Source organism: Indicator indicator, chromosome 5 (genome assembly GCF_027791375.1).
Source record: "Indicator indicator isolate 239-I01 chromosome 5, UM_Iind_1.1, whole genome shotgun sequence".
NCBI lineage: Eukaryota > Metazoa > Chordata > Aves > Piciformes > Indicatoridae > Indicator > Indicator indicator.
The window spans coordinates 44,308,768-44,333,261 of NC_072014.1; the positions used below are offsets into that span (position 1 = coordinate 44,308,768).

Below are 24,494 nucleotides of genomic sequence, written 5' to 3' on the forward strand. Positions count from 1 at the left end.
TCTCTGTGGAGTTGCTTTCCAGCAGGGCAGCCTCTAACCTGTCCTGGTGCCTGTTGTTACTCCTCCCCAGATGCAGGACCCTGCACTTGTCCTTATTAAACTCCAGGAGGTTTGCCTGCACCCAGCTCTCACCCTGTCCAGATCACATTGGATGGCAGCACAGCCTGAGGGGTGTCAGCCAACCCCCCCAGTCATCAGGAACTTGCTGAGGGTACTCTCAATGCCCTCATCCAGGTTGTTGATAAAGATATTGAACAAAACTGGACCTAGTACTGATCCCTGGGGTACACCACTGGCCAGAGGCCTCCAAGTGGACTCTGTGCCACTGATGATGACTCTCTGAACCCTGTTGTGGAGCCAGTTTTCTTGTCAAGTCTATGGAAAGAAAAAGCAAACCAAGGCACTCTCTCTTCAGGATGGAGGAAGAGCCAAAGTTAGTCTATAACTGCCCTGAAATGAATCTCCTGCCTTAGTTTTCAATGTGAATGGAGACTCTGAGTATTAGGGAAAATGCAGCGTGGTCAGCCCGACGTCCAAGAGCTGATGCATTCAGGGACATGTAGATGCAGAAGCCACAGCAGGCGGTCTTCACTACAGAATGCTGGAATAGCCAACCCAGGAAATGGCAAGCCAGGGGGAAGAGATCTGGAATGAAGCTGTAGAATCAGAACAGTCTAGATGCAGAACAGCAAATAGAGTACTCATCCCTTGGGATACGGAAAGAAAGAGAAACCCAGTATCAGCCAACATCAACTTTAGAAACATGCAAAGTGCTGAAAGCAGTCTGAGGGAGGAATGAAAGAGGCTTGGAAACATAAAGAGAAAATGGCATAAATTTGGGGGTTGTTGTAGTTTGGTTTTTTTCTTTTAGAAAGGCAGATTATTCTAGGATGATGAATATTTCATTATCTGCCTTTGATTAGGTTACTAATTTTCTAGACAAATGAATTAGAGTCATCTATCAGGTCTTCAATCAAAATGTGATTAGGTGTCATGGGAAAAAATTAGATAGGCTGGAGAAGGTGATTAGGAACAAGCTGTGAAGAGGGTAAGGTATGGTTTAACAGGTTGTGTTCTGGGTCTGGAAGGAAATAACTCACAGGGTTCATAAAAGATTGATCTTGGGACTGCTACCATTCAATAAATTAACTAGCAATTCCAGCACAAAATTTAGGACCTTGCTATTGAAATATGCTGCTGCCACAGAGCTGGAGGGAGCGCAGCAGTGTGCAGCATCTGGGTAAACCATGCAAAGCATCATTATGACCTGTTCCTGAAAGGGAGGTACAGTAACAGCAGGTAGCAGCATGTTGGGTTTGAGTGGCCAGGTTGTGCTAGGGGTGGGCTACAGGGGTGGCTTCTGTGAGAAGCTGCTAGAAGCTTCTTCCATGTCTGATACAGCCAAAACCAGACAGCTACAAGATGGACCTGCCACTAGCTGATGCTGAGCGCACCAGTGAGAGTTGTAGTGCCTGTGGGATAACATATTTAAGAAAGAGGTAAACCCCAAACCATCAACTGCAGCAAAAAAGAGGAGTGAGAATATGTAAGAGAAATAACTCTCCAGACACAAAGCTCAGTGAAGAAAGAGAGGGAGGAGGTGCTCCAGGTGCCAGAGCAGAGATTTTCCTGCAGCACGTGGAGGTCTATAGTGGAACAGATCTCCACTTGCAGCCCACAGGGGCATCTCACACTGGAGCAGGAAGATGCCCAAAGCAGTCTGTGACCATGAGGGAAACCTGAACAGGAAGAGGTTCCTAGCAGGACTGTGAAGTCATGGAGAGAGGAGCCCATGCTGGAAGAGGTTTCCTGGCAGGACTTGTGACTCTGCAGGGGACCCATGCTGGAGCAGATTGTGGGAAGAACCCGATGTGGAGAGGTTCATGGACAACAGTCTCTTGTGGAGAGACTCCCACAATGGAGCAGGGGAAGAGGATGTGAGGAGTCCTCCCATTGAGAAGGAAGGAGCAGCAAAGACAATGTGTGACAAACTGACCACAATTCCCATTGCTCATCCCCCTGTGCCACTGAGGGGGTGGAGGCAGAGGCAAAGAAAACAGGGAGTAAAGCTGAGCCCAGGAAGCAGGGAGGGGTGAGGGGAAGGGTTTTTTGAAGATTTGATTTTATTTCTTGTTACCCTGCTTTTATTTGGTTGGAAATAAATTAAACTAGTTTCACCAAGCTGAGTCTGTTTTGCCCCTGGCAGAATTGCTGAGTGACCTCTCCCTGTTCTCATCTTGACCCCTGAACCTTTCACTGTATCCTTTTCTACCCTTGTCCAGCTGAGGAGGAGAGGCTTTGGTGGGCACCTGGCATCCAGCCAGGGTCAAGCCACCACGATCAGGGAATACATTTTCCAACAGAGACAGATTAGGCATTAATGACATTCCACTAGACTACTAACATCTAAATTTGGATCACAGAATCACAGAACCATTCAGGCTGGAAAAGACCCTCAGGATCACCAAGTCCAACCCAGAGCCCTACTCTACAAGGCTCACCCCTAAACCATAGCCCCAAGCACCACGTCCAAACCACCTTTAAACACATCCAGGCTTGGGGACTCCACCACCTCCTTGGGCAGCACATTCCAATGCCTGACCACTCCTGCCATGAACAAATATTTCCTAATGTGCAGTCTAAACCTACCCAGTGGCAGCTTGAGGCCATTCCCTCTTGTTCTATCACTAATTACCTGTCAGATGTTCACTCACATTCAAAAAAAGTTAATTCCAATGGGAACAGTCAAAAGAAAAGCTTTTCTGGACTAACACAGGAAATGGGGTGCTATTACCTGAGAAAGACAGGTTCACAAATTAATATCTGAGAAGGAATCTGTACCTTATACATTTTTTTCAGCTACACGTTGTCCAAGGAGGAAGAAGAGTGCCCTGAGATAAAGCAGTTAGTGCAAAAGACAAGTGTGCACAAAATCAGATATCAAATACACTCAATCTGGAAAGCAGAAGCTAGAATGCAGTTTACAAAATTCAGAGGAGTGAGATTTTTGACACAGCATAGGACCTGTCCCACTCCTAACAAGCTAATGATGGAGCCTGAAGAGTTCACAAAAAGAACGTACACTTCACTGTCTCCAGTAAAGAGTACTTCCTAGTACTCAGAAACATAGCGAGGAGTCCTAGGACTAAGAAGAGCACAGGTTGGTGTCACTGTTTAAATTAACTCAGAGGAATGAGATTTGAGAGTTGAGGTGGAATGACAGATGGGGTTGATGCTGACGACAGGTTTTACTTGTTTGTGCTCATAAATTACATGATAAAGGAATAACAATTACTATTGATTTTGTGCACAAGTATTAGAGATCATGTGTCTGGTATTTTTCACTGGCTTGTAGCACCCAAGCTGGTTAAGTGGGACCCTGAGCAGTTAGTTTAGTTTTCCCTTGTCACTCCATTTCTAGAGAGATTAGGATTACTTTCTGTAGTATACAACCATTATTTCCTGAGATGAACCAACTATTTGCTATCGTACCTTACAATTAGACGAGAAAATTTCCTCTTCCCCATTTAACAAGGTTTAGAGATTGTGCTAACATGCCAAAGCAAGGGAGAGCAAAGCTGATGCCTTACGTTCTATTCTTAACCAACACTGCCGTGACTTTTCTGGGAAGTTACACAAATTATAATCACTCACTGTGCAGGGTGCTTTTCAGCTTCAAAGTGCTTTACAAATATTTACTGCTAGTTAATCTGGGGGGGAAAAAAGTGTGATTTAAGGCCAGCTTCTGATAGCTCATGTGACAAAATTAATGTCATTTAAATCGAGTCTGTGTTTAATAGGATAGAACTCCAGTACTTTAGTTTAAACACTATTGTTCCATTAAAAGCCAATTACAGAAATTAAGCTTTCCTTGAATTTATAGGGCACAGCTTTTCCTTTTAAAAAAGATCTATCTAAATACTTCATCCGAACTTAGTCTCCATAATTCTAACTAATTGCTAAGAGCCCTTTCAGCCAGCTGCTTAAAGCAATTCGTCACGAGCAAACCCGGCCCCGGCGCTGAGGCAGTACCGCCCGCGAGCGGCAGATGGCGCGCAAGACATGTCCATGCCGCGTGCCCTGGCCGGGAGCGCTGTCCTTGCCTGCCCTGCCCTTTGCGGGGGGCTCAACGCCAGGGCCCTGCGCAGCTCCACACGCTTAGCAGAGCTCAGCAAAGCAGGTCAGCTCAACCGAGCGTTTCCTTACCCTAAAACCAGTAGGGGGTTCATTTACAGGTGCAAAACTATACAGTCAATACCATAGCAAATATAATTTTTCTGTGCTAAACAGAATCTCAGAATGGTTTGGGTCAGAAGGGGCCTTTAAAGGTCATCTTGTGCAGGGACGTCTTTACCTAGGTCAGGGTGCTCAAATATGCAGAGCAGCATTTAAGTATTTTCCATTCAAGATGCAAAGATAATGTTTGGATTTAAATTTTCATAGGTAAATCCTAACAAGTTCTATGCTGATGATTCTGTATTAAAAAAAAAAAAAACCAAAACAAACAAGTAGGAGCACAACAGATTGAAGACCATCAAAATAAACACTTTTTAAAGAACTTTTAATAGTGCCACAGAAAGTAACCACATGAATTACCTTACAATATATTGGCTCAGAGACCATCACTGTTGCAGGGTTTTTTTCTTTGAACCATTGAATCTGCTGCAAATGAACCCATTTTACAGGTGTTCAGTTTATGTGTAGTTTCCTTTGCTAGAGATCAAGTATCTTTTCTGAACCCAAATGGGAGAACACAGTTTTTGGCTCGATTGCACAGATTGCAGATGAGACACCAGCAGCAGAGTTAGGGAAGGAAGCAGTGGGATGTGACAACTAAATATCCACAGCCATTAGCTGGTAAGATCATGGCTGCTCTCAAGGGCAACACAAGGGTTTGCAAAGCCATTCCCACTGGCAAGGATTTTAGCAGTTGAAAATATGAAATATGGAGCCTACGCCTCAGCCCAGTAGCAGTCAGCTCTATCACATCTCAGGTGAATATGGACCCTGCACCTCAGACCAGTAGCAGTCAGCTCTATCCCATCACAGGGGAATATGGAGCCTGCACCTCAGACCAGTAGCAGTCAGCTCTATTACATCACAAGGGAATATGGACCCTGCACTCAGCCCAGTAGCAGTCAGCTCTATCATATCAAAGGGAATATGGAGCAGCCATGGTGGCAGGCTGGCTGCGGGCTTACCCATCACGGGTAGTGGTGCTCCCGCTGCAGTCCCAGGTCGTGCGAGAGGCTGGTGTGCCAAAGGTGCCCAGGGCCTCCCTCCGAGGCTCGTGTGCCAAAGATGCCCAGGGCCTCCCTCAGACCCCAGCCTCCTGCACTCAAAACTTCATTTCCCCTTCCCAGGCTGCCACATTATGAGGTTGTAATTACAACGTTACAAGGTTGGTTTGCAGCTTGAAAGCACAGGAACAAAAGTTCCAGGCAGCTCATGCCCATCACAAAAAAGGGTCTGGAGAGCATTCACTAATTTACATTCTGAAATGGATACCGTCTCAGAGTGGCTTCTTCAGAGGTGTATCTTCCAGCCTTCTGAGCTCCCAGCAAGCTCAGACACCATTGCCCAGGTGCTGCTTGCAGCTGGGCTCTTTCCTGTTCCTCAGTCAGCTCAAGCACCACACAAGGAGCCAACTTGAACACGACCCAATCCCCACACCCACTCAAGGGGACACCTCAGCTGACAGACATGCGGTGTCCCCGGGGCAGGACAAAGAGTGCCAGACACAGGGCCTGGGCATTCCTCCGTGTCTCCTCATGTTGTGTTTCCCCACTAGAACCATGGCTGCCCACCCTCGTGTGGATGCCAGATCCACCCGGAAACAACAGAGCTGTGACAGTGGTTACCTATGCAAACAGAACCGCGGAGCGAACGCTAAGCCAAACTTCAACCGGTCTCCTTCCCCCCAGCGAAGCCAGCCTCTAGCCCCGCGAACAGCCAACACCCTGCGGGCAGGGCGGTGGGAGGCAGTTGCGAGCGGAGGAGGGGCCGCCGCCTCTTGCAACTTGCCGGGGCGGGCCGGGTCGCCGCGCCCGGGGGTCCGGTCGTCGCCCAGCGCGGGCGCACGGCTACCCCCTCCCTCCACGGATCTCCTCAACTTCGGCCCGGCGGGGCGACTCCTCCGCATCATGGCATGTAGCGAGGCGGCAGGCTCCGGCCGCCGGAATGCCGCCGGTCGGCGGGTCCACAGCGGGCTGTGAGGGGTTCCCAGCTCCGCCTCGCGGGGGGTGCCGCTGTCGTCGCCGCCGCCTCCTGCCTTCCCGCCTTCTCCTTCCCCCCTTCCCCCCTTCCCGCCTCCCTCCCGCCATGGCCGCCCGCGGACCGGAGCGGAGGGGAGCGGAGCGGAGGGGAGCGGAGCGGCGCGGCAGTGCCGGGGTTTCGCCGCTGCCTGCCAGCGTCCCGTGACGAGCGCCAAGCGGAGCAGTGTGTCCCTGCGCTCGGTTCTGCCCCCGTCCTCTTCCCTGGAGTGGAGATGTGCGAGACCCGTGCGAGGGGAGTCGCCTCCTAGACCATCTGCCAGGATGGTGCACCTGCAGCCCCTGCCCCTCGTCGTGGTCCAGGGTGTCCTTCAGCTCGTAAGTCTCCTTTCCGGTGCCCCCAATCCCCCCAAGCCCCTGCTGCAAGACTTCGGGAGAAATCGGCGCCCTTCCCACCGGGGAGGGCAGCGGGCGCGGTTTGCGCTGGAGGCAGAAGCAGATCTGGCCCCGAGCAGCCCGCACCTCACCAGCGGGCAACCTCCTGTCGCCCGGCACTCGTTTTTGTCTATTTTTCTGAAAGCGGGGCTGTGCTTTTTTCGCGCGTTGGCTGCCTGGCGGGATCGCGGGGCGCTCAGATACCCGCGCAAAGAGCCGCTCCGGAGTCGAGGTGCGCCGGGCACTGGGCATGCCCGGTGTCGGGAGCCGGCGCGGAGCCGGGCACCGCGGGCCGGCTGCCGAGCAACACCCAAAACTGTCCTTTCCCGGAAAGTTTTCTGCCGTCTTCAAGTGCCTCTTTTGGTGTGCAGGACACATAGGCGGAGTGTGGGTAGCGTCACCAACACTAGTAAAGCTTCCCCGTTTACTTTGGGCTTGCTGCAGCGCACGGGATCGGGGTTGTTAATTTTTATCATAAGCAGGTGGCACACACCTGGTTTATGCCACACATTCCGTGGCATGCGGTGGGGGTATTTGAGGACTGACATGGCGACAAGGTGAAATGCGGACTTGGAAATTCAAAGCAATGCAGGGAGGAAGCAAAGCGAGGTGCGCGGCTGCGGACAGGTACGCGGGGAGCAAACTCTCAGAGCCGCCAAACTGCCTCGGTTGTGGGGCATTTATGGTGGAAGACAAATGTCCGTAATGGCCACATTTATACAGCAGAAGAATTTGAAAAGAGAAAAAACGTATTTGCAGAAGAGTTTGGCAATCTTCACTTCAACGAGTATTATTAAAATGTAATTTCGGAATTATTGGGGCAGTTTTGTTTTCACACCCCTAATTACCTCTGATTTGTGCTGTAAAAGTTGTCTTTCTCATCCTCAGATGCTTTGTATCTCAAAGTTTGTCACTGTAGTCAACAGGGAGTGTGTAATAAACCTTGAAGGGATTAAACGCCCTCCTTAAGAACTGGAGTCTAATATTACAGCGTGAGTTGATTGATTAGTTTTTGAGGAAGCTTATGTCAAATCCTAATCCGGTTTTTGGATTGTGCTTGTCGTGTAATGTTTTTTGCTCCAGCACTTTATCATAGCAGTGAAGTAGCGAGCTGCAGTCCTGCGATAAGGCACGCATTTCTTTCACACTCCCATCCTTTTGGACAATAAAAGGCTGTTTACATTCTTCACATTCTTACAGCCCAGTTTCCAGCTAAACAACACGCAGGGGTGATGGATGGGAAAAGAAAGCAGAAAATGGCTTACAAAGTTGCTGAGCAGAGGGGAACTAAATATAAGACGCTTCTTCCTTACACCTGCAACCTCTCCCAGGCACTCACACCCAACTTTTCATTTTTTTTAAAACAGATATCAAAGGGACTGATTGATGCCTCTTTGAACAGGGACTGGGTTTGTCACACATTGTTTTGCGGATGATGCTTGGAAGTTTCTTGCCGTGCTTTTATATACCTTGGGTGAAGGCTGACTGAAGAAGCAAAGTTGCTGTCTTGAGCAAAGATCATGCACAGTGCAGGTTTTCAGGTGGATGTGGCACTTGGCTCACACAGGAGTATTCATTTTTTCTGCTTTCTTTATAGACAAACCAGCAAAGTTTTGGAGTCAATTAGTTTTGTAGCTTACATCAACTGCTTTAAATAATAAAGCCAAACAAGAATGTGTGTGTGGTTTGAGGTATTTTAGATATACCATTTAATGCTAATCCATGACTAAAAAGTGTAAATACGTTGTGGGAGAGTATTAACAGAACACCCGGTTAACGTCTGGTTAAGGTTACAGCTTGTTGCAGCCTGATTTTGGAAATACTTGGTAGTGTATTGAATACAGGTCTCTGTGCTGTTCTGTGTTCTCTAGCTGCTGTTTGGAGGGACTGGTGGCTTCCTGGAATCTAATTAGATGTTTTAGCAGGCACACATTGGTAGCAGTGATTCTTGACTTGTTTTCTTTCTAACTGAAGCTCAGCACTAAAGGCTCAGCTTTTCAGCCAGGAAAGAAAAAAAAAATTAAGTTTTAGTCTTGCAATACAGCAGCATTCTAGTAACCCAGAAATGCTACCATCAACCCCTTCCTGATGGTAAAATCTTATTTTTTATGAAATCAGAAATGTTAGAATGCAAAGTATTTTGGCACTCTATTTTAATAAAGGTAGAAATACTTCATTTTAATGAAACTTCATATGCTTGCGTGGCTTTCAAATACCAAAGTGTGGTATTACCTCTTCATTAAAGATGCATGAATGCAGAATCAAGCCCGTGTAAAACCTCACAGATTTGAGGAGATGCTAAGGATTCTGACAATCACCTAGTTTCTTGAAAGCAGTGTTAGTTAGATGAATTGTTTATGCACCGTATCTAATACTGTTCAATCAGGAGTTTAATACTTCCTCAGTCGAGTGTGGATGCATTTTTGGAGCAAGTTCTTGGGTGGTTATTGTAGCTAATGGATGGTATAGCAGGATGCATGCAGCATAAGCACATATGTATTTCCTAAACTGCTTTGCATATTTGGGAATGTTAAACAGTAAGGCAGACTGCTGTTGCATCAGGGTAAGGTGCTGACTTGCTTCACTATAAACACATTCATTTTAGCAGTCATGGTGGCCTTATGCTTTCAATATAGATCAGAACAGTCCTTTGCAGTGCACGCTCAGGGCTGTTGCTGATAGAAGCCCAAAACCTGTTGTGTTGTACCACATTGTCATTAGCAGGTACTCTTGCTTTACTGTTGATTTTCACTAGTCTTTTTTCACTTGTCACATCATTGTTGAATGCCCTGTTAGTAACCTCTTTGGAGTTCCACGTGTTGGAAATGGAAAAGAATGGAGTATTGGCATTACATGGTTTGTAGTATGCCTGATAGTGTTAAGTTAGTTTAAAATGGGGGGGGGGGAGGGGGGTGCCTCTGCTAATTGCCTGGCAATATATTTGTCATTTTAAAGAAATGACAAATAAAGAAAAAGAAAACAACAAACCACAAGATTATCAGTAGCCAGTATTTTCTTTTCATGTTATTAATTTACACGTTTAAAATATCCTGTTTCATAGGATTGTTTAAAATAGTTCATAATGGGGTCTTCAAAATGTATGAGGTTTCCCCCTTTCCTTTAAGAAACAAAAAAAGGGGGAAAAAAAAGCCGTGTCTAGGTTTTGAGTCAAGAAGCAGGGTCTGCTTTAGTTATAGACAGGTTGTATAGCCACTACTTCCCCTTTGTCTTGGCAAGGCATAGCTACAGGCAGACACAGACAGGACCTGTGGTTCTGCTGGGTTAGCCAGCACCATAACTCTTTGTTTATGCCCCCATATTTGCAATCTGAAATGAAGAAAGGATTACAGCAGCATTTTCTAGCACTTACAGTTGCACCAGCTTCCCTCTCAAGAAACTCTCTTCCAACATTATCACTGGACAGACCTGACACCATATTAGAAACTTAGGAATTAATTATTTTACAAACCTTTAAAAGCAGTTAATTATTAACCAGCAGTGTTTGTATAGATGAGAAATATTAAGATAAAACAAACCCAAAGTATCTTATTTTTTCTCTACCAAGACTGAAGTATAGCATTTGATATGAGCAAAATTCAGTGGCAGATGAGGTTTGTTTGGATTTCTCAATGGCTGGAATGTTTACCTATGATGAAAACAATGTATCAGATAATGAAGCCAAAAATTGTTACAGAGGTTTTTTTTAAAGGAAATTTAACAACTTGAGCTGAAGAGGACAGTTACAGATTGCTATAGTACAAGACATTGCTTCACACAAAGAGCGAGCTTGGAAACTGAGACAGAGCTGCATTCCGTTTGAAAATACGTGTGTATTCACCACAGCAAGTGTAGAATCAGAGGCTGTTCCTTCTGGATACTTTAATTTTGCTTTGCAGATGTGTCTCTGTAACATGCCCTTGGAGTGAGAATCAGAAACAGGTACCATGCAGAACTCTGAACTCCTGTTTCGCAAAGGTAAATGCTTTCCTCTGGTTGTCTTGAAGCACAGAGATGAAATTCCATCCCTCCTAATTTCAGGGAGATCTTTCTTAGGAAATACACTGGGCCAAACATATCATTTGGTGCATTTTGGCATTATTCTTGAGGCTGTAGGCATTGTAAGCCTACATCTCATTCTTGTCTAGTAAAAGCAATTCAGGGAATGCAGGTGGTTTGAAGTTGCAGACCGCTCAACAAAGGCTGGTTTTGGTGCTTTGAGAATGTGTTCTCCTGACTGAGGAGGCAGGTCTTAGGGTGGATGGGGCTAGGTAACATAGGAGGTTAACATGCAACACTAAACTCGACCTTACATCATGTCTTTTGACCCGGTTCTTGGAGTTGGGCACAGAAAGGTTATAGACCCTGGCAAGAGCTGTGCAGCAAGTCTGTTCAGTGTCCATAGGCTGCAAGATACCCCAGGCTCCCCTAGCACGGAGCGCATAAAGTCCAAGCCTCAATCTTTCCATCTGCTCCATGGAAAATGTTTTTCTGCCATCGCAGAGCACTTGGAGACCTACATGTCGGAGATGCGCTCTAAGTGATTCTTAGCGCAGTGTAACCCACAAGGAAGTCAACAGAAAGATCTGTGGAGCCCAAATATTAATTTGGGAAGCACTTTCTGCTTTGCTTCCTGAGCCTTGGTTTCTGCAAGGAAGGAATTTGAGCATGGGGGTTGAAAGGGAGCAGCAGAAACTCACTGGGGTGGACATTCAGGGCACTGAAAAGATGCATCTCTGCTCTAGGTGCACCAAATTCCTCCTGTGCATTTCACCCTTAATCAACTCATCACAAACAAAAATGTATGGGAAGCAGGAAATGCTTGGCGTGGCACTTGCTGGGGTGATCTGCAGGGAGGCGTTCACCTCAGGTATTGAATACCACACAGTCATCCTTGGGCACTTTGGCCAGCAGGTGCAGTAAGGAAAGATCAGTGCTAGTCTGTGCTGAGTGGTTTTGAGACAAAACCTGCCATTGCATACGTGTGGGTTGCATCTGCATCAGAAACAGACAGAGCTGTTCTGCTGCTCAGGGGAGACTTGCTTTGAGTCTTCTACCTGTGCTTGTCAGTGCATGGAAACCAAATGCAGTCAAGAAAAAGCAAAAATTTGTTGCCTTTACTACAAAACTGCTGTGGTAAGTGACTATTTAAAAGCATATGTGCTGCACAAGACATTTGGTGTGTTAATCTGTCTTCTGGTCTTGATTCTTCCTATCTCTTTAACTGCCCACGCATTATAAAACAAAAATGCTGACCCTGAAGTCCTTATGAGATCAAATCCTGCAAAACCGGTAAAGAGGGAGCTGGAAGTTCCCATTCACATGAGTTATAAATTCATTCTGAATTTGATCTCCAGACACCCTATTTTGGGGTATATTTCCCCAGCCCCATTCATTGTTCCCATTCCATTTTCCTACTCTCAGTTTCCCATCAAGTAATTGTCACTGATGTAGTTTGTTTAGGCAGTTAAAGGGTCGATTAGAGTTAGAGAAAATAATCGGTGAAGTTGTTAGGCAGGTTCTGCTTTCAAGAGACCCTCTCTGCTGCAGAGTCCACGAGAGTTACATTTCACCCTCTTAGGAGTCCCTTTCCCCAGTTTAGCTCTTTCACACTTGCAGGCTTTCCCTGATGCTCTCTCTGTATTCACCCCTGTTTCAGCAGTTTCCCCGTGGCTTATGCTTCAGAAACACTCCCTGTGCCGTCGCAACATTCAGAGGTGCTGGCATCTGTGCAGAGCCATGGCACACGGCCCTGCCTTCACGTCAGGTCGTGCACTTGGGGCGCACCCTGCAGTCATTGAAGCGATGGAGGAGTCTGCACATGGGGCTGCAGCCCCCAGGTCTGCATCTTGCAGCAGGACTCCTTGTAGCGTTCAGCACAGCGTGGATCCCCAGCCATCGCCTGCTCCCAGACTGCACAAACTGGGCTGGAAAAGCTACAGGTTTGGTGCAGAAATCTTGTTTCAGCACGCTGCCAGGTGAGCAGGAGATAGGATGGGCAGCAGGTGGAGGAGGACTCCCACAAAAGCCATCAGGTTTGCAGGTCAGGACTAGCAAAACAAGGTTAATCCGTGTCCTGTGGGGAACCTCCTCCTGCACTCAGTCGCAGTTAACAAAGGCGTTATTCCGGGATTGGAAGGACAAGGAAACAAGAGCAAAGAGGGAATAAAGGGCTGTGAAAATGAGCCCACACTCAAGACTAAGTAGCTTTGTCCTTGCAGCAAAGATGTTGGTGCTGGTACTGGTCTCCTGGAAGGGCAGCACTTCCTGTAAATGCAGAACGTGAATGACTTGAGTGTAATGTAAGGTGGAATTAAAGAGCTGTAAGAGCTGTCGTTCTGGAGAGAGGTTTGCTCTTTGTTCCAAACAATTGGTAGTAAGAGGAGCTGTTGTTAGCAGGGAAGTGAAAATGAAAGAATAGGGAGAAATAAAGGTAAAACTAAGAATCTAATTTCTCTGAAACTGGGATTTATGTGCATTGGGACCAGTTCTGGTTATTGGCACTGACTGCCCTAATTCTGCTTCTCCAGATCCAGCATGTTTGGTTTGTGTTTATGATCAGTTACACATTTTCTGACTTTACAGTACTTGGGTTTGGTCATGACCAGGTATTTCTAAAACCATCAATCATCAGTATAAACATTACCTTAATTTCATCTTACTGTATCCATTAGCTAGGAAAATAAAACACTGTGCATGGGAGTATTTGTTCTGTTACTGTGTGGATGTAAGGGCTTTATATCCTCCTGGTGGAGGAGGAGCTGGCTGTTGTTCAGCCTTACCCCAGGGGAAAAAAAGCACTGGGACTTTGCTGAGGGTGTAAGGGGTGAATATGAGACAGAGGAAAATGATGGAAATCTCCCACCCCTCCACTTCACCCAAGGGCAGGTGGAGTGAACATGGGCAGTTACTGCAGGAGAAAGGGATGGACAGATGGACAGTAACAAGGACTGTTCCCCTGTAACACCAAGCGCTGCACATGAGAGGCCATGGTGGCTCCTTTCTGCTGTTACTCTTCCCACCAGAGAGAATTTGGAAGTGGGATTCTTCCCAGCAGCTCCTCAGCAGAGGAAAGCAAAGAAGGAAGATTTGAGCTCTCTGACTTAACACAGCTCTTGGATTGAACAAGTGCAGGAATCTGGTGACAGACATGAGTGGTGCTGGGTACTGCTGGGGCACTGCTGCTGCTGGGGCATGGCTGCTGCTGGGTACTGCTGCTGGGGTACTGCTGCTGCTTTCATCCTGTGAAGAGGCATGAGGAGCCACAAAGCTTAGCGCTCCAGGAGGGTAGAATATGGTGTTTTAAAATTTTTTCCATTTGCCTGGCTCTTGTCTGTTTGCAGACACCTGCTGATTGCTTCTGTTGCTCATCACATGTGTTTGGAGAACTGTAACTGCTGTTCCTCATGGGGTTGGAGGGCCCCCCCGCCAGTGATTTGTTCTTGAGCCTTCAGCTGTAGCTGTTACTAGTGAGTATGTTCCTCCACCACTGGCAGCCTTGACCACGGAAGGTATTCCCAGGTTGAATTTTCTCCTTACTCCAAGCAGCTAAGTGGTTCTTAGAAGAGGAAATCTTAAGAGATTGTAAGTAGAGGAATAGGTTTGTGAGAGTAGCTGTATTCTCTGTAGCCGGACTTCATGGTGCTTTCTAGGCAAGATGTGTTAGGTGTGTGTCATTGTTACTTACAGAAGCAGAGTGACAGAACAAAACAGAGCCTCAGGGTGTGTTTCTCAGCTTCACCTCCAGCAGACCAGAAGATTCTGCACAGCTGACCCTGTTCCTTGCTGGCCCATGGCAATAGGAGGTGAGGAGCAAGGCTGAGCTGCTGGAGGAGAAGCTGGCTTCTCGGATGGGTCTGCATCCATGGGCGACCACCATCTGTTGGCTCAAGTGAATTATTGCTTAGGGTTTGAACCCATTGCTTCTGACATGGCATTGCATGTTTTCCAAGGTGAATGCTTTCCTCAGATCAAATTCCAATACATCTATATCTTTAATGCAGTAACACAATAGTTTGGTATTTTTTGTTCCCGAAAGACAAGAGAATGGACAACTCAGAGGACATTTTAAAAGTGCAATAAACAATGTGTGGGTTCTCGTGGAAACTGAGGAAATTCAGGGTTTGTACTAAAGAGAATATGTGAATGGCAAAGAAATAGCTTTATCTCTACCCTTAAGTGATACTTTGAGGAAGAAAACATAAAATATAAAACCCTCTTCTGAATATCTTTACAACATATTTTAATACAATTTTAGGACAAAGTGTAATGTATTTATTTCAGATACTATAGGGCAGAGGTGGCATTATGAGGCACATGGAAATCCACTGTACTCCTTGATTCATGGGGTTGAACCCAACTCCACTCTGCAAGTCAAGCGTGGTAGCACAAGTCAGTGCCACTAAATCTTGCTGAGAGACCACACTGGCATGTTGAATAGTTACTGGTGTGCTAGCCTGGGCCACTTTAAATTAAATGATGTGGCGCTCACAAACTGCACCTCACTTGCTTTTAAAACAGATTCAGTTTGGCTAATTTAAATCCTGTCACCATTGAAAACAAGGCAAAAACTGATGTTCACCTCTTGATGGAGTTGGGACAGATCCTGTTGTACAGCTGCCTTTGTATGCCAGAGTCTGCCTCATCCAGCTGCTGAGCCACTGCGTAGTTTATAGTCATTGAATTAGTCTTCCAGTGCTGGAAACATCCATTTCTGAGTTAATTTTGAATCAAACTGCACAGTCTGCTGTGCTGCATGACAAATCCATCAGTCTTCTACACATTCCTCTGCCTGGCTCTGCTCTCCCCTGAAAGGAAGTCTCTGGCCCTCCAGGGAGCTTTTCTAAGCTGCACTCTGCTGTGAGCTGCCTGCTTGCCACATCTTTTTCTCCTTCCCTGCCTGATGCATCCTCCTAAATTTTTTCCTAAGCAGAACATGCTCAGTTTCTGTGAGAGAAGCAGCAGCATCCTCTTTGTTTTAACTCCTGGAGATGTCTGCTTGATCCAAAGTACAGGAGCCAGGAGCAGATAAAGAATGTCTTCATTCCTAGTGCTCAGCTTTTCTGTATTTTATTTTTTATTCAAAGCAAAACACACTGTATTTGTGCAGGAAATAGAGCCACCTTGCCAGGATCTCTCAATGGTCATTAGCGCACCCCTGACAGCTCTGTCCCAGCTGTCATAGTGGATCAGTGCAAAGGCTTTAGCAGCTTTGGATCCTAGGTTCTATAATGTACTTCTAGAGTGTTTCCAATTAAAACTGAAACGTTTAAAACTCAGTTGTTCTCAGGTGAAACCTGAGTGGCTATCTGCTATTAAAGCAAAAGACTGGAGCATGGTGAGGAGGCTGTCAGACTTTGTGTTTGCAGAACTACAGTGGCTAGAAACACTGCACTGGTCTTGCTTTGGCAATGAGCTCTGGTGTGTAATATTTAGGTGCAGACCAAAAGACACACCAAACTGCATTTACACCATGTTAGCATTCTGGGGGCACAGCAGGGTGTTTTCTTTCTTTCTGCTTTCTCTCCTTGCCCCTGGCACTCACAAGCCCAGATACTTTTCCTGCAGCTGTGCTGGTGAATCATGACTGATGGGGTTTACTTCCACAGAGCTCTTCCCTTGGAGGAGCCATTCTCATCCATCCCACTCCTCCAGCCTCTTTTATTTTCCTTCTCACTGAAACTCAGTATCCACTTTCTGTCACCTGACCGAAGCTAGCTTAAAATAATGCCAAGGTAGCTGAGTGTCTGACAGGAGAATAAATTCGTTGTTGAGTTAGGAACTATTTTCGATTTAAAATACGTGAAGTGCCTCTAACTGCAGGAATGAAGGAACATGACATACCTCATACTCAGATCCATTTTATGGCATTCACCCCATAATCCTTTTATTCAGAAATGCATGACCTGTGCATTATCAGCAGTGGACAGCCTAACACTGCTGTGATGAGGGAATTTAAACTCCACATTTTATTTAACAAAACCTTTTTGTGGGTGTTGGATCTGTTGCTCTGCTCGCTCAGACTGAAGGCTCAGTGTTGCTGGGTTTAATACTTAATGTTGAACAATGGAGAAAGAATGAATTAAAAACAGCTAAGTTTGTCCTCCCAAAGACTAAGAATAGCATCCTGCAGGAATTTGCCTTCTGGTGAGTTTGCAATATTCTTTCAATGAAGAGCACAGTTATGTGTTTGGTGGAATAACAAGATTAATAAGGTGACAAATACAAATACAATAGGCATTGTGTCTGTGCTGGGTTCTGATGGATTGGATTGTTTTGTTCACTTCAGATTAGCTACCAGCTTCATTTTAAGTTTCTGCCAATAAAGCTGGTAACTGCGAAGGAGATTCAGCTCTGTGTTCTGTTTAGATATTAAAGCTGTAGTCCTGATAACACAAACCAGTAGTGGCTGAACTGGCTTGTCCCATACTAGTGCTATTAATATCCCCCTGTGTGTTCAGGGAATATTGAGATAAATTGGTCTGTGAGCCAGTTTATTAATAAAGCCTGCTCTGCTGTGAGTATGTAGCCTATGCCCCAATTGCTGGTTTACCCACTACAATTATTTCATAGAAATCTAATTATCCTTGATTTCAGCAGCTCTGCACAGAACAGTTGAACAGCTATTTGAGTGGGACTGAAATACAGCTGATGGGCAACAGCATCATAGGAAGCTTGATTTTCTTAGCAAAGAGACTAAAACATTTTTGAAACAAAAATGAGTCTGAAAGCCAAAACACACCTGTACACCAGTCACAAGTTCAGCAGGGCTTACTGGGGTGGTCACATTTTGGGGGTTTGGTGTTTATTCACACAGGGGCTCCAAAGGACGTGTTGATCTTCCCTTGGCTGTAGTGACAGCATGGGCTGCTCTGTGATTCCTTTGCTTCAGGCTCCTCTTCGGAATACTCGGCTGGAAAATAAAGAGTAATGGGATTTAGTGGGGTAAAACCCCCACCTAAATACAGTGCATTTCCCCCTCATTCCTTTAGTTTGAGAATGGCACCTATTGGGAACTTTTCCTGGAAAATTCACCCATTAAGAGACAGTACAGAAGTTACCAACACCAGAGCTTTGACTGCAGTTTGCATAAGGTGCCTGAGAATAAGATGCCGCAAGCTCCCTGCACAGGAGAAAGGGAGATACCTAGGAAGGTCCTGAGCAGAAAGCAGGATCTTGAACTGTATCCCTTTGAGAAACTTCAGAGCCTTCCTCTGGGTCGCTTCCTTTCACTTAGACTAGCAGGGAGGTGGTTAACCTAAGGTAGAGCTGCTTTTACTAACTAATGAGTACATGGGTGCTAATATCTGCATTCCCTCTGTGCAAGTAAGCCGGCACTTGTCCCATCGTTAGGGCAGAGGCAGGGAAAGCCAGCCTGGTCTCTCCAGACAGCGTCCTGTTTGTCAAACTGCCCTCACAGCTGCTTGGAGGAAGAAACAAAGTACAAATGTGTCCTTTTGATCTTGGTAGGAGGTGGGATCTGTGTGTTCAAATTGAGTGAGAGTAGAAAGTGGCTTCCTCAGACACCTACCAGAAGATGTACTTGCTCCTGCAAGGAGACACTGTGGTAAGGAAACTAAAAACTGCACCAAAGTCAAAATTTAGTGCAGCCATCACTGCAAGAATTGTCTCCTCTGTGATCTCAGTCAAAGGTGTGTGAAAACCACATCCTGGATTGGATCCTGCACTAGAACTGGATGAAAGAATGCCTGGACTTGTATCCCAAGAGATCCTGTTCATGGGTTAAGAGCTCAGGTGCCCAGCGAGGCATGCACCAAAACAAACTAAATAGAATTTACATTCTTGAAGCATAGAATCAGGAAGATTGGAAAAGACATCCAAGGTCATCAAGTCTGACCTTTTACCCAACACCTCCATGACCACACTAGACAGTGTCCTGTAGTGTCACATCTGCCTGTTTCTGAACACCTCTAGGGACATGAGGACTGCTGGGATCATGTGTCTCAGTGTGCTGTCAGAGGTTCTGGATTTAACACCTGGGAAACTTTATGAACCTGTGGAAAAGCTGTGATTTGCTGTCTCTCAAGTCCTCCCTTTGCATTTGTTGTTTTCTCTAGCAGATGGGTACCAGAAAAAGCTATGCACTACCTCCCTGTGAGGTAGGACTGCTCATACCAAATGCTCCTAATACTCTTCCTTAGTTTTTTTTAGGAAGTGCCATGACAACCCCTGGGAGGCTTCACAGCTGATGGTATCATATTGCTTACTAAGTTATTCCAGCACTCCACACAGCTTGCCTAATTCCTTCCTGTTATGCATAGCTATCTTTTTTTCTCACCCTCCTGAGACGCTTTGCTTTAAGCTGCACCTGTTCCTGGGGACCCTTTCCTCAAAGAACTACAATGTTGGTGTTGTGAGTCACAGCAAATTTTGCCTGTTTATCAATCCATCTTTGGAACAACTTGGGTCTCTTTTAATTCCCTCTTTCCCGATGTTTTTCATGAGAACATCTTAATGGAAAGATCATTTCAGTGCTGACCCAACTTGTTAGGGTTAAAAGATGCCATCTGAGCATAAAGGACTCTTGGAGAATGGGGCAGTTTTGCAGAGGAAGCAAGTGGGCTAGGTGCAGGATGACAATGTTATGTTCTGAATAATCTTGGAATATTTTGTTACTTGAAACTGCAGCGCTTTTACCACCAGGGGTTTATTTCATCCATTTTTGTTTTCTGGCCATCAGCAGCCAGCCCATGAGGATGGGACATTGCCTGCCACATCTGTGTTCTGAAGATGTGAGCTACATGACTCTGTGAACACTGGGCACAAGTTAAAGAGCACAGCACCAAAGGGCAGAATGAGTGCAATTAGGCGTTTTGGATCAGCTCAGAGCTCAGGGAGAGCATTCTTGTATCTAGCAGGAAACATTCCTGAGCTCCCTGATGTATTACTTCTATTGTAAGCTCTTCAGGGGTGCCTTCTACTTCTTGTACTGGGCTGAGCACACATCAGTGCTCTGAATAAATACAGTAGTGGCTGAAAAGAAAAATAACAGCAGAAATTACACATAAACAAAACATTTAGGTGTACGATCTGCTCGGTCTAATTTCTGGTTAAAGAAATATCCCACCAGTTCCCAAGGGACAAGTTTCTTTGCAAGCAATAACAACCTCTGTAGCTGACAGTGTGTAAGGAAAGCTTCTGCTGAAAGATGCTGTAAAAAACTCACGTATTCCATTGATATAAACCTGATGTTGCTTCACATTGCCCACAAGAAATAATACATTTGGAGTAGTCTGTAAATGGTCCTTTTTACCTAAAATCACCACCTGCTTTCCTTACAAGTCATCATCTTTAAGAGATAAACTCCCCATTAAGCACTTGGACAAGGTGTTAGTTTTTCTTGCAGTAGTCAGAAATAAGAACAATGAATGTGTGGGAGAAATGCATCAGTTTGGTTAGAAACATCAAAGTCCATGAAACATAGACAAATGGGTTCAGGGAAGGCTCCAAGTATGGAATTATTGACCCTGGAGGATAAGATGCAGAGCACCCTTCCTAGGCTTTCCTTTGTCAATTTTATATAGTGTTTGCAAGGAGGAGTTTAACAGCAAAACTCAGAGCCTCTCTTAATTTGTTTTGTCATTTTGTGAATTACCTTGCTGCAAAAGTGTATTAATGCTGTGTGCAAGTACTGATGGTCTGTAAGGCAGTGCAAAGCAGTGCAGCTGATTGATGTGCCTCCTCTTCTGCTTGCTCGTTTTCTGACTGTGGTCTCAGTTCTGGGACCAGCTGCTTTGAGTTTTCTCTGGTGTGTCACAGTCCTGGAAGCGATGTGGCCTGCCCTGCTGCCTCCTTGTGTAGGGTAGAAGATAACTCAGCAGATCACAATGAAATCATGTTTTATCTTTTTAAACATAAATACAATTCTCCATAGTTAACTTTTGAGAGAAATTCTTTTTTCTGCTAGTTGTATGATTCTGTCTGCCTGAAAGGAGGTTATAGCAAAGTGTGTCTTGGGCTGTTCTCCCAAGTAGCAAGTGACAGGATGAGGGGAAATAGCCTCAAGCTATTCCAGGGGAGGCCAGACATGAGGAATAATTTTTTCACTGGACTGTCAAAGCAGGCTGCTAGGAAATTTGGTTTGGTTTGGTTTTTTAATGCTCATATCTAGCATTTTGTTGCTGAAGGAAAGGCAGTGTGCTGGAAGAGGGCGAGGAAGGCTGTGGAGTGCCTCTTCTGCTAGCCATCTTTGCTTAACCAGTGAAGGAAGTCCACCCTACCCTCCCAGTGATTCTGCACTGCTGGCATCAGTGTGGGCCTTCAGGGGTCAAAGCCTAATGCTGAGAGGAAGAATCTACCTTAAATGTTCAGCACCCATCAGAGCCTGTGGAATGGAAAGTTCCATTTCATCTCTGTGGAAATGCTGTGTGCTTGATAATAACCCCCTTTGGATTCTTCAAACCCAACATCCACAGCTTACAACAACAATAATAACTTCATAATGTCCTTTGAAACAAACAAGATTGGGTAAACCATCTTTGGTAAGATTAGGGTTTGGGTTTGGGTTTGCTTTTTAGGGGGGGTGGGGTGGGGGGTGCTGTTTATACTGTGTTTTCCAGCAAACTACATCAAAACTTTGCAGCAATGAGAGTGATTAGGGAAATTTAAGCCTGCAAAATCTCTTTGAATTCAGTCTGTAGTCTCACAGAAGAATGGGACTCCATTTGTTCCTGACCTCCAGTTAGAGCACGACTTACTAACCACTACCTTCAGAGCCTGGCCCCAGCTGCTTTTGCACCCAGCAGCAGGTTGCTCATCCTGGCAGTAATGTCGCACACAGAAGGCAGTGGTGCTTGTGAGACTGTCTCAAAAGCCTCCATAAAGGACAGCATTCCTATGCTCCCTATTCAGCCACAGATCTGGCCTGGTGATAAGTATTTGGCAATCAGTGTAGTCAAGCACAGTAAATTTAGTAAATCCATGGTAAGTCTATGCTGGCTCTTCCCAGTCATCGTCTGCCCCTGCATGTGCCCAGCTATGGCTTCAGAAAGGATTTGCTCCATGATTTCCCCAGAGGCAGAAGTGAGTCTGAGCAGCTGTACCCTCTTGCATTGTTTTTAGTCTTTTTGAGAAAATGGTCACTGTATTTGGGGTTCTTCTCATCCTCAGGGACTTCCCACAATCTCCAAAACCTTTCCAGCTTGATAATGAGCAGCCACATAATAGCATCAGCCAGCTCTTCCGGCAGGCTGGAATGACACCCATCCTTCCCTGCAGACTTGGCACAGCTTCAGGTGGCTCAGGGGTTCCCTGACTTGGTTCTCCTCTGCAATTGACAGGCTGAGGGGAGATCTCATTGCTCTCTACAGCTACCTAAAAGGAGGGTGGAGGGAGGTGGGGGTTGGTCTCTTCTCCCCAGTCTCAGGTGATAGAAGGAGACAAGATGGTCTGAAATTGTGCGTGGGGAGGGTTAGATTGGAGATGAGGAAAAATTTCTTTCCTGCAAGAGTGGTCAGGGATTGGAACAGGCTGCCCAGGGAGGTGGTAGAGTCCCCATCCCTGGAGGTGTTAGAGAAACCTGTGGCCATGGCACTTGGATGTGTTTAATGGCTATGGTGGTGTTGGGTTGATGGTTGGACTCGATGGCCTCTGTCAACCAGAACAATTCTGTGATTCTGTGATTGTAAGGATTTTGTAGAGAACACAAAACTTCAGAGGACTTGAATTAGTTGCACTTAGTTGTGCAAAAGTCAGATGCATCCCTTGAGGTTCAATACTGTATCACTGAGACAGACACCACTGGTTTTGTGTAGTGGTTGACACTATATGACAATTAAGCCAAAATCTAAATAAATAAGTCTGCAAAGCAATCGTTGTTAGGAGTTTTGTCTTTCAATTAACTAGAGCAGATGATGGTTCTCTTTAGGAATGGGTTTAAGCTGAAAGAGGGCAGATTGAGACTGGATATTAGGAAGAAATTCTTTACAGTAAGGGTGGGGAGACACTGGAACAGGTTGCCCAGGGAGGCTGTGGCTGCCCCCTCCCTGGAGGTGTTCAGGGCAGGCTAGATGAGGCCTCGAGCCACCTGGGCTGGTGGGAGGTGTCTCTGCCCAAGGCAGGGGGTTGGAGATTAATGATCTTTAAGGTCTCTTCCAGCCCAAACCATTCTGTGATCTATGCTTTACTTACAACAGTAGGTTTGAAGTTTGGTCTTCCATCTTTGCAGCAGAGAACGACCTTCCAGAGGCAGGAGGAAATGTGATTCTGGGGCATGGGAAATGTTCATTGTGGATGAGGATGCTTAAGGAGGGAGCAGCAATACAAACTCTCTTGGTGACTCTGGAGTAAGAACTGCTTCCTTCTCCAGTCTTCTCTCTCCCTGTGCAGTTTGAACAGGGTTTGCTTTTCGCTGAAGTCTACAGCAGCAGAGATAGGGCTCAGGAAAACTTTTCCAGAGCAGCCTCAGCGTGGTTTAGCCCCACCTTGGAGTGAAAACTCTTGAGCAGCTGCTGAAAATATCCATTATTACATCCGTGGTTGTTACACATGGATACAGAAATATAGATACCCGAGGCAGGCATGGGAAGATGATTTGTAGTCTGTAAACCTTTCGTGACACTCCCAGCCTGTGCCTGCAGCTGGACAGCAACTGGAGCTGCGACAGGGCGGCTGCTGTTCTTAATCACCAGAGAGTTTTGTCCTATATAGTAAAGGCTTGTGGATAAATTAACTGGAGAAAATCTAGATAGGCAAATGAAGCTCCAAGCGGTTATAACACCTGGGAATTCATCAAGCGTGGTGATACCTTTCAGCTATGGCCAGAAATGGTCATTAACCATTGTCAGGCACTTGCGGTCTTCTACCATGCAAGGACTTCATCCTCCCCTGTTTGTTAGCTGCTGTAGTGATGAGCTGCAGAGGGATGACAGATTCAGCTAAGGACTTGGAATCTGAACACCTGTGCAGTGTCATGCATTTCAAAATAGAGTGTGACAGCAAAACACATCAGCCCTCTAACATCCAAACATAAACCACAGGGGTTTTTCCTTCAGCTTTTATCCAGGGAAATAGCTTTCAGTCTTCACTGCCCAAGTGAAAATTCAAAGCAAAAGCTGTGTTGAGGTCCAAAATAAAGAAGATAAATGGGAGTGGTATGCACAGGTGCACCAAACGGTGATTCAGCAATCACCATTTCATTCCTCTCGGTGATGTTTTGGTGGCCTGCATCTTTGGGGGTGTGCAGGTCAATAGCATTCAGCAGCAGCTTCTTCAGGAAGGTTAGGAGTGTTGACTAAAGCTACTTTGCATACGTTGACTTCTGTGTGACTCACCCAACCCTCTGCTGAAGCTATCGAAAAAGCAACCAAAATATTTTTTGTTTTGCATTATCTTCTTTTTGGAGAGTTAAAAAAAAAGGCATAAGCCAAGGGCAGCAAAATATAAACAACCTTGATTGCTGGATTAGGCATGTGTGTTTCTGCTGTCAGCTGGAGGAGCCTGCATCACTGACATTGTTTGAAGGGAACATCTCTGCTTCCCATGTCCTTTAAAAGTACCCTTGAAATGTTAATCAAAACTAAAGCAGGCAGTCTGTGGTTTTGACAGAAGGAACCAGTTTGCCTGAGACTCTTCAGCCCACTGCAGTCCCTGTCAGCTGCCAGCATGCTCTGCTCTGGGCTTGAGCACAACTATGGGACAGCCCCCCAGGCTGGCAGTGAACCTGGCCCCTCTCTCTTTTTGCCCATTGCAGAGAACAAGCTCTCCAGCATGGGCTTTTTTTTCAGCAGAACCTTTGTTTGCAAAGGGTGGCTGTTTGCCCTTCATACTGGGTGCAGTAATTCTGGGAGAGGTTTCTGGTCTCTGTTCCTTTGCAGTTCTATCAGCGGTGTT

General features: G+C 45.9%; 1 protein-coding gene across 1 annotated transcript in view; it reads left to right on the top strand.

The window, feature by feature from the left end:
* The first annotated feature begins 6,536 nt into the window (after positions 1–6,536).
* Positions 6,537–24,494, top strand: part of NXPH2 (neurexophilin 2) — a 41,689-nt gene continuing 23,731 nt past the window's right edge. The window contains exon 1 of the mRNA XM_054381276.1: positions 6,537–7,034. Within this exon, the coding sequence (XP_054237251.1) occupies positions 6,537–7,034 (498 nt within the window). The remainder of the gene's footprint in view (positions 7,035–24,494) is intronic.